This window comes from Zalophus californianus, chromosome 1, assembly GCF_009762305.2.
Source record: "Zalophus californianus isolate mZalCal1 chromosome 1, mZalCal1.pri.v2, whole genome shotgun sequence".
Lineage (NCBI taxonomy): Eukaryota > Metazoa > Chordata > Mammalia > Carnivora > Otariidae > Zalophus > Zalophus californianus.
In genome coordinates, this window is record NC_045595.1 from 93077713 (window position 1) to 93088510 (window position 10798).

Below are 10798 nucleotides of genomic sequence, written 5' to 3' on the forward strand. Positions count from 1 at the left end.
GACTTGAGCTGAAATTAAGAGTTGGAGGCTTAACCAACTGAGCCACACAGATGCCTCTGATTAAGGACTTTTATCACATCTGCAAAATGCCTCCACAGCAACACCTATATTAATGTTTGATTAAATAACTGGGGAATGTAGTTTAGCCCAGCCAAGTTTCTACATCAAAAAGCCATCACACAACAACAGCAAATATAAAACATGCATCCCTTTCCTTTTCCTTCTTCCCTGTGCCAATATACCAGGGGAGCTGGAGCCTAGAATAGAGAGATGGAGGAGGTGTCCCAGAGGCAGACCACATCACCCTCCCGCAGACTCCAAAGGGAGGGAATGAGAGGAATAAAAAGGCAGACCACATCCTCTCCCTATCCATGTCCCTGGAGCTACAAATCTGGCCTGCAATCGGAAACGGGAAAGCTTTGAATGGATATAAGACAAAATTTTAACAATGGATAGCACATGAGAAGTTATGAGTTCTAACAGAGATGTCCGCAAGACGCTGACTAGCAAGGAAAGGAGATTTAACATAGTACATTTGGGTAGAATGACTAGAGATGAAACTCCACTGAGTTGAGGGACCTAAATAACAAAATGATTAGAGGCGCCTGGGTAGCTCACTAAGTTAAGTGTCTGCCTTTGGCTCAGGTCATGATGCCAGGGTCCTGGGATCAAGCCCTGTATTGGGCTCCCTGCTCAGCGGGGAGCCTGCTACTCCCTTTCCCTCCCGCTCCACCTGCTTGTGCTCTCTCTCTCTCCCTCTGTGAAGTGGATAAATAAAATCTTTAAACAATTTAAAAATGATTAGATTACAAAAATTAGAAGAACTGCAGATGTTAGACAAGGAAGAAAAAATAAATGGGGAAAGCTTAAGGGAAGTTTTTGTTTTGTTTTGAATCTTTTAAAGACAGATTAAAGTGATAGTGGTATAACATAGGTGGACTTTAAGGGAGAAGGATTGGGGCAGTTAGGATGCTATTGCAATATTCTAAATAGGAATTAACAATAACCTGATCCAGAATTACAAAGATAAAATGGAACTGGAGAAGGAAAAATCTGAGAAATATTTCAAAGATGAGAACAATAAGATTGATGACCAAATAGAAGTGTGACAGCAGAAAGAGTATTTCAGAGTATTCCTTGGTTTATAACTTGGGCAACTGGAGAAATGGTGGCATTGCAAACATAAATTCAGTGAGGTATTGAGAAGAAAATCACTCTAAGTTAGGGAAGGAAAATCTATTTGGGAGACCAAGACATTCAATTTGGGATTATTGAAGCTGAAGTCACAATTTGATACAAGTTGGAATAAAAGAACATCAGACTAGCTTGATAGTAATATGTAGGAAGGACTGCAAGTGGGAGGTCCAGGTTAGGAAAATGAAGAATTTGGAGGCACAGGTGGTGTTTTTTAAAAATGATTTCTTCCACCTGAAGATAGTGTCATTTAGAAGAAAAAACAGTAAAGAGGAATGAAACATTTGGCTACCCAGATGGTGTCAAAGAACAAAATAGGATTTGATTTCTAGACCATGGTTTAAGATCCTGGAACTGGTGAGTTTTTGGCAAGGACAGGGAGTATGTCATAAGGACAAAAAAAAAAAAAAGGTTTACTTTTTTTTTTTTAATTTTTTTTCAGAGGGGAGGGGAAGAATCAAAGAAGAAATTGTTCTTAGGAAAAAAGAACGAACAGGAAAGAGAACTGAGTGAACAAATGAAAGTCTTGGAGAAAGAATAACAACGTAGAAGATACCCAGTGTTTCGTGAAAGGTGAAAGAAAGGAAGCTGAATTCTTGTTAACATTTACTGAGAGTTCATAATATGCCAGTACTGTGGCAAATTCTTTATATGCATTATCTCATTTAATCCTTACAACAAGCTTTTTTCCCACTTAACAAAATGTCATGGACATTTGTGTCAATAAAGATCTGCATCATTTTTAATGGATGTATAGCATAGTATTCCATTGTATGAAGTGTCATTGTGGGAAGCTACAGTGAACCCTCCTACTCAGACATTTTTTCTACACTTTTTTGTATGCTTTTTCTTAACAGATGAACATCTTGTTTTAGTTTTGTAATTTCATTTTTTGAACAATATTGTGATTCAAAAATAAAAATACAAAAATGTATATAGTATAAATGTTTTCTTCCACTCTTGTTCCCTGTTCCACCCAAACAATTATTAGTTTATTTTGTATCTTTCCATAATCCCTTTATGTTATATAAGCATATATAAAAAATATTATTTTTTCCTTTTTTTAAACACATAAGTGATCATATCTTTAGGATATCTTTAGGATAAAATCTTAGAAGTGATATTGCTAAATTAAAGGGTAGTTTCAGTTAAAATCTTTAAAATATATTGACCAATTGCTTATCAGAAAGGCAGTACACACCAACAATGCATGACTGTCACTAAATCCATTTCACTTATTTTCTTATCTTTATCTATATATCTGAATATGTATGAGGAGTCCAGAATAAATGTTAAAAAGACTGTGATTTGTACTATAAAGCTAATTGTGATATTATACAGAAGTGATTATACAAAAAACTTTGGACTTACCTGTTTAAAATTTATAATATAGATAGAGGAACACAATGAAAAGAAAAGGTTTTATCTAAGTTGTTATTTACTTTTCTGTGTTTTTTTTTTTTTATTGGTTGAGTGGGGAAGCAGGTAGAAATGAAAAGATGAATGAAAAATTTCAGTTGTTTGTAGTGCAAAGATAAGTAACAGAGCTGAATGAGACAAAGAATAAGCAGAAGGAGAAGTAGGGGCAGGTGTCAGATGAGAGTGAAAAATGCAGGTATTTTACAACCTCTGCTTTCTATGATTAAATTGGTGTGTATGATTGTAATAGAAATCAAAACTAAATTTCAACTGAATATGTACATTTATCTCTTTTTTTTTCTTAAATAGATTTGATTATCGAAGAAATGGATACTTATCCCTCCAAAAAATATCCAGTTAAAAAACGGGTGAAAATACACCCCAATACAGTGATGGTGAAATATACCTCCCATTATCCCCAGCCTGGGGATGATGGATATGAAGAAATCAATGAAGACTATGGAAATTTTATGGAAGAAAATCCGAAGAAAGGCCTGCTGAGTGAAATGAAAAGAAAAGGAAGAACTTTCTTTGGAACCATGGACACTCGACCTCTGCCAACAGAAGACCCAGTGACCAATGATATTGGACAATTCCAGAGCTTTGCAGAAAAAAATATTTTTCAATCCAGAAAAATGTGGATAGTGCTGTTTGGATCTGCTTTGGCTCATGGATGTGTAGCTCTTATCACTAGGCTTGTTTCTGATCGTTCTAAAGTTCCGTCTCTAGAGCTGATTTTTATCCGTTCTGTCTTGCAGGTCTTATCTGTGTTAGTTGTATGTTACTACCAGGAGGCCCCCTTTGGACCCAGTGGATACAGATTACGACTCTTCTTTTATGGCGTATGCAATGTCATTTCTATCACCTGTGCTTATACGTCATTTTCAATAGTTCCTCCCAGCAATGGGACCACTATGTGGAGAGCCACAACCACAGTCTTCAGTGCCATTCTGGCTTTTTTACTTGTAGATGAGAAAATGGCTTATATTGACATGGCTACAGTTGTTTGCAGCATCTTAGGTGTTTGTCTTGTCATGATCCCCAACATTGTTGATGAAGACAATTCTTTGTTAAATGCCTGGAAAGAAGCCTTTGGGTACACTATGACCGTGATGGCTGGACTGACCACTGCTCTTTCCATGATAGTATACAGATCTATTAAGGAGAAGATCAGCATGTGGACTGCACTGTTTACCTTTGGTTGGACTGGGACAATCTGGGGAATATCTACTATGTTTGTTCTTCAAGAACCCATCATCCCATTAGATGGAGAAACCTGGAGTTATCTCATTGCCATATGCGTCTGTTCCACTGCAGCATTCTTAGGAGTTTATTATGCTTTGGACAAATTCCATCCAGCTTTGGTCAGCACAGTACAACACCTGGAGATTGTAGTGGCTATGGTCTTGCAGCTTCTAGTGTTACACATATTTCCTAGTGTCTATGATGTTTTTGGAGGGGTAATCATTATGATTAGTGTTTTTGTCCTTGCTGGTTATAAACTTTATTGGAGGAATTTAAGAAGGCAGGATTATCAGGAAATTTTAGACTCTCCCATTAAATGAATACTTGATTATTATCTTAACATTTAGTTATTAATAGGTACACTACCATTTTAATGTTTACCTATAAATGTCTTGCGTTGTATAACTGGCAGAGTGGTATATAAAATTAATATATGCAGATGTAGAAAATTTATTCTAGTCTAATATGTTAAAAAACAAATATTAAATATGTGAAACACCATGAACCCAGTGTCTCTACTGTTATCAACAAAAGGTAATTGTGGTAGGATAATGTTAACTTTCATCACTAAAAAACATAATACTTGAGGAAATGACCCCGTTCCAATGGAACTTCTGTGGCCTTAAAAAAATGTTCATGCACAATGTTCTACAAATGTTTAATAAAAATCTTTCAATATTCAAAAATCTTCATTGGTGAAAAGGTCACAATAGGGTGAAATGCTTAATACCAAGCCCTGATTTGTCATCTATTTACATTAGAAACTAGAGGTTACTAGGTTGGGTAAGGGAGCTTGAGTTGAGGCAAGAAAGAGGGAACAAAGGAAAACAGCTGGTTTTTCAATGACCATAGTGGTTGTCCTACTTTCAAACAGGAAATTGCTCTTCCCTTTGCTATGGCTACCTTAGGTAATGCATAGGAAATGGAAGTAGGGAGAAGACTGGATTCTTGACAGTCTATGCCATTTTGTGCCTGATGGTGGGAGACTTAATGTTGGGGCAGGGTCTACTTACCCTCAGTTTTACAGATCTTTTCCAAAACTGCCCTTGTTTATAATTTTGTAGCAAATATATGTGTGAGCTGCAGGAAAGATACTCCTTACCCCTGAAAAAAGACACTAACAGGAATCACGGTATAGCAGAAAATTGATACAACATGGTAACTTGAAATTCTTTTCAAAAGGGCATAAAAGTCGGTAAAAACATATAAGGTAGCATTAATTTGGGTCTAATTTGGGCAATTTTACTAATTTAGCACAACAAATGTTGATATGGTTATTAAACTATTGTTATTGTTACTGAGTTATTTTACCTCCAAATTCACTCTTCTGTACTTACCTCTGTGATGCTATGGCTCAGACCTTGCAAATTATATTTTTCCTATACTGACTGGTGTCTCACTAGGTTCCATCAATAAAGGGCATTAGAGGGAGACTAGAAGACAGGAGAAGGGGAGAAAGGATTTCCTCCTTTCCATTTGTTTGCAGTTTCTGTCTTTGTTACCCCAGCAATAAGCAATACCCCTTTGCTCCAGCAGCAGCAACTGATCTCAGCCTTGAGCTTCTTTTGGCACTCCTCCATCCCCCAGCAGCCTCATCATATCCCTCTTAGTAGGAGGAGGACCAGATAAACAGCATCCTTTCTGGGATCTGAGCCATAGCTCAGCTGGGTCATTCCTCTGAGCTTCGGACACCTTATAGTCCAACCTTGACCCCTCTTTTTCACTTGCACTAAGGGTGGTAGCTGCTTTGTACAGTTATCACCTCTGGGCTACTGCAGTGTTCCCTCTTTGCTTTTTCAGCCCATCAATACCCAATACTAGATTCTTTCTGTTAAAATATCTTGTGATTTCTGTCTTCTTGACTAATATGTCTCTAAACCTTTCCCCAAATAGCCCACAATCATTAGTAGGGTATCTGTGCTTTTGGGAAGATGTTAATGTTCAGATTTTCCAGGAATTACCAGACACTGGCTCTCAACTATCCAAACTGAAGAAATTATCCAAATTGAAGTATAGAAAGAAAAAGTTTTGAAAAAAAATGAACAGAGCCTGGAATGACCTGTACTAAGGACTAAGAAGTCTAGCATAAGTGTAAATGTAGTCTCAGAAAAGGAGAGAGAGGGAAAGGGGCAGAAAAAAATATTTGAAGAAATACTGGCCAAAAGATTTCTAAATTTGATAAAAGGAAACAATATGAGCCAGTAATCCATAGATCCAGGGAAATAAGTGAAACCCAAGCAGCATAAATACGAAGAAAACCACACCTAGAAACATAGTGCAACTGCTGATAAATAAAGATAAAGAAACAAAACTTTAAAAGCAGAAGAAAAAGGACATATGACATACAGGAAAACAGTAAGACAGCTTCTCATCAGAAACACTGGAGGCCTCACTCTTGCCACTATTGTTCAACATAGTACTAGAAGTCCTAGCAACAGCAATCAGACAACAAAAAGAAATAAAAGGTATTCAAGTTGGTAAAGAAAAAGTCAAACTCTCTTTTTGCAGATGACATGATACTTTATGTGGAAAATCCAAAAGACTCCACCCCCAAATTACTAGAACTCATACAGCAATTCAGTAATGTGGCAGGATACAAAATGCACAGAAATCAGTTGCTTTCTTATACACTAACAATGCAACTGTAGAAAGAGAAATTAGAGAAACGATTCCATTTACAATAGCACCAAAACCCATAAGACACCTCAGAATAAACCTAACCAAAGAGGTAAAGGATCTATATTCTAGGAACTACAGAACACTCATGAAAGAAATTGAAGAAGACACAAAAAGATGGAAAAACATTCCATGCTCATGCATCAGAAGAATAAACATTGTTAAAATGTCTATGCTACCCAGAGCAATCTATACCTTCAATGCCATCCCAATCAAAATTCCAATGACATTTTTCAAAGTGCTGGAACAAACAATCCTAAAATTTGTATGCAATCAGAAAAGACCCTGAATCGCCAAGGAAATGTTGAAAAAGAAAAACAAAGCTGGGGGCATCATGTTGCCCAATTTCAAGCTATATTACACAGCAGTAATCACAAGACAGGATGGTACTGGCACAAAAACAGACATATAGACCAATGGAACAGAATAGAGAGCCCAGATATGGGCCCTCAACTCTATGACCAAATAATCTTCGACAAAACAGGAAAAAATATGCAATGGAAAAAAGACAGTCTCTTCAATAAACGGTGCTGGGAAAATTGGACAGCCACATGCAGAAGAATAGAACTCGACCATTCTCTAACACCATACACAAAGATAAACTCAAAATGGATGAAAGACCTCAATGTGAGACAGGAATCCATCAAAATCCTAGAGGAGAACATAGGCAGTAAACTCTTTGACATCGGCCACAGCAACTTCTTTCAAGATAACATCTCCAAAGGCTAGTGAAACAAAAGCAAAAATGAACTTTTGGGACTTCATCAAGATAAAAAGCTTCTGGGGCGCCTGGGTGGCTCAGTCGGTTAAGCGACTGCCTTCGGCTCAGGTCATGATCCTGGAGTCCTGGGATTGAGTCCCATGTCTGGCTCCCTGCTCAGCGGGGAGTCTCCTTCTCCCTCTGCCTCTTCCCCCCCACCTTGTGCTCTCTCTCTCTCATTCTCTCAAATAAATAAAATCTTTAAAAAAAAAAAAGATAAAAAGCTGCTGCCCAGCAAAGGAAACAGTCAACAAAACAAAGAGGCAACCCTCTTTGTTATTTGCAAATGACACTACAGATAAAGGGCTGGTATCCATGATCTATAAAGAACTTCTCAAAATCAACACCCAAAAAACAAATAATCAAGTCAAAAAATGGGCAGAAGACATGAACAGACATTTGTCCAAAGAAGACATACAAATGGCTAACAGACACATGAAAAAATGTTCGTCATCATTAGCCATCAGGGAAATTCAAATCAAAACCACACTGAGATACCACCTTATACCAGTTAGAATGGCAAAAATTGACAAGGCAAGAAACAACAAATGTTGGAGAGGTTGTGGAGAAAGGGGAACCCTCTTACACTCTTGATGGGAATGCAAGTTGTTACGGCCACTTTGGAAAACAGTGTGGAGGTGCCTCAGAAAATTAAAAATAGAGCTACCTTATGACCCAGCAATTGCACTACTGGGTATTTACCCCAAAGACACACAGTGTCTTTGTCTTTACCCCAAAGACATGTAGTGAAAAGAAGGGCCATGTGCACCCCAGTGTTCCTAGCAGCAATGTCTGCAATAGCCAAACTGTGGAAAGAGCCGAGATGCCCTTCAACAGATGAATGGATAAAGAAGATGTGGTCCGTATATACAATGGAATATTACTCAGCCATCAGGAAGGATGAATACCCAACTTGTACATCAATATGGATGGGACTGGAGGAGATTATGCTAAGTGAAATAAGTCAAGCAGAGAAAGTCAATTATCATAAGGTTTCACTTATTTGTGGAACGTAAGGAATAACATGGAGGACATTAGGAGGAGGGGAAAAATGAAAGGGGGGAAATCAGAGGGAGAGATGAACCATGAGAGACTATGGGCTCTGAGAAACAAACAGGGTTTTAGAAGGGAGGGGGTAGGGGGATGGGTTGGCCTGGTGATGGGTATTAAGGAGGGCACGTACTGCATGGAGCACTGGGTGTTATACGCAAACAATGAATCGTGGATCTGTACATCAAAAACTAATGATGTATGGCGACTAACATAACATAATAAAATAAAATTAAAAAAAAAAAAAGAAGAAGAAACACTGGAGGCCAGAAAAGAACAGAATAACATTTTAAAGTGCTGAAGAATACCGCTCTGCTGGCTTATCCCCTATAGGATAAAGGCTAAGGTCCTTATCTCCTATAACCTGCTATTGCTTACTTCTCTAGTCATCTTCTGCTCCAGCAATATTGTGTAATACCTTTTCAATTGTGTAATACCTTTTTAAATGCAGTCCCCTCTATGTGGAAGACCCATCTCCTTTGCCTACTTATTTGCCTGATTAGCCTGACCATACAACTCCCCCTGTGGTTTAATGTCCCCCTGTACGTTTCTATAGCTGTATTAACTATATTAATAATAAATATATTTAAATCTCATTCTCTGACACTGGATTGAACTTCTTTCAGTTAAGACTGATCTTTAGATTTTCAGCACCTATTATAGTGCCTACCACAGAGTGGACTCAATAAATTTTTGTTGAATTAATTCCCATAAAAGCATAACAATACTCAGTTCAGAAATTAAATTTAGTTCCCAGGGTCCACTAATTTCTATACTTCACAGTCAAGCTTGTGATTAGTTACTTCTTGTTGATTAGTAAGTAGGGCTTTTTTGTTGTTGTTGCCCTAAACAGTCCTACCTGGCAGTGATGTTAAACCAGATCATCCTCTAATCATGTCTAACTATAAGCTATCAAGTTTCCTGGGAAAGATCTTGAGACATGGAGGCTCATTTTCCCCTTCCTGTCTTCCCAGATCCTTTCCTTCAGGATTAATAAAGTGAGCTGCCTGCATGTTTTTATCCTAGACAGATTAGCTATCCCTATCCAAGCCCCGTTTCCAGTCCATAGGTCATAAGTTTGGGTCTAAATATTATTGTCACATGATTCTGGCTAGTCCCTGGTCCACTCAGCACTAATTAGCAGGGGTGATTCCCATTTTTGGTTTGAGTTCTGCTAAAAGAGAGGAAGAAGAAGCCATGTGAATGTTTATATTTGGAAGCTGGGGAGCCAGGGTGTATGGAAGGAAGTCTCTGGGACAACTTCCACCCCATAAGAACATGTAACTCCATTCCTTCTAAGTCACTATACTGCAATTTCATATATGGCTTTTGCCTATCTACTTTCTACCCAATGCTTTGTTTCATTGCTATTTCTTTTTTTCTTCAATTCCTTCTCCTTTTCATATGTTTTTTTAGCTTTTCTTTCTCTCTTTCTTTCTTTCTGAAAGATTTTATTTATTTATTTGACAGAGAGAGACACAGCGAGAGAGGGAACACAAGCAGGGGGAGTGGGAGAGGGAGAAGCAGGCTCCCCACTGAGCAGGGAGCCTGACACAGGGCTCGATCCCAGGACCCTGGGATCATGACCTGAGCCAAAGGTAGATGCTTAAGGACCGAGCCACCCAGGCACCCCCCCTTTTTTTTTAAAATTTCTGGTAAGAATGGGTGATGAGGAAACTTAAAGAAGGAAAACTAAAAGGAAAAAACATATTTACAGGGAACTAAAAACCCTTTTAAAAGAAAGCTCTTTTCCTTATTTCTTCTATTGCTTAAATAGGTGGCACACAGTAGTCAAGAGCTCTAGATCAAAATCTTGTGAAGGGTCTGTTCAGACCACTGGTTCATTCAAAATACGTATTCCCTTACAAAATAAAATCTAAACTTACAACTTCAGCATATTTTTCTGGTTTTATTTTCCCCACTTACGGCAGTGGTATAAGCTACCTGATGGCAGGAACCACTTTACCTGTTGTATTTGTATAAACACCCCCAACCCATCACATGTTAAATATGTAAATAAAATTGAACTGAGCCAGGTTTTGCTAAGTTTGTTGTATGATTTTGGAGAAACAGTTTTCACCTCTGGACAATCATTTCTCCAGCTTAAAAAATGAATATAATAGCATCTCAATCCATAAACTTTATATGTATCAACAAATAAAACTATTGTATTAGCTTGAGCTGCCAATAACAAAATACCAACAACAGAAATTTAATTTCTCCTGGTTCTAGAAGCTGAAGTCCCACATCAATGTGCCATCATGGTCAAATACAGGTGAGAGCTCTCTTCCAGGCTTGCACATGGCCCCTTCTCACTCCTCTCATGGTGGAGATAGAGAGCAAGCTCTCTGCTGTCTCTTTTTACAGGAACACTAATCCTATAGTAGTAGGGCCCCACTCTTATATCAGTCAATCTTAAGTACCTCCTAAAGTCCCTGTCTTCAAATACAGTCA

The 10798-nt window shown here is 38.0% G+C and overlaps 1 protein-coding gene across 2 annotated transcripts in view; it reads left to right on the top strand.

Annotated features, from left to right (window-relative positions):
- Positions 1 to 6330, top strand: part of SLC35G2 (solute carrier family 35 member G2) — a 47782-nt gene extending 41452 nt beyond the window's left edge. The window contains exons 2-3 of one of the 2 annotated variants that reach the window (XM_027581829.2): positions 1637 to 1767; positions 2923 to 6330. In XM_027581829.2, the coding sequence (XP_027437630.1) occupies positions 2940 to 4178 (1239 nt within the window). In that variant the 5' untranslated portion in view covers positions 1637 to 1767; positions 2923 to 2939 and the 3' untranslated portion in view covers positions 4179 to 6330. The remainder of the gene's footprint in view (positions 1 to 1636; positions 1768 to 2922) is intronic. The other variant, XM_027581830.2, reaches the window with a different exon arrangement.
- Positions 6331 to 10798: the final 4468 nt, after the last annotated feature.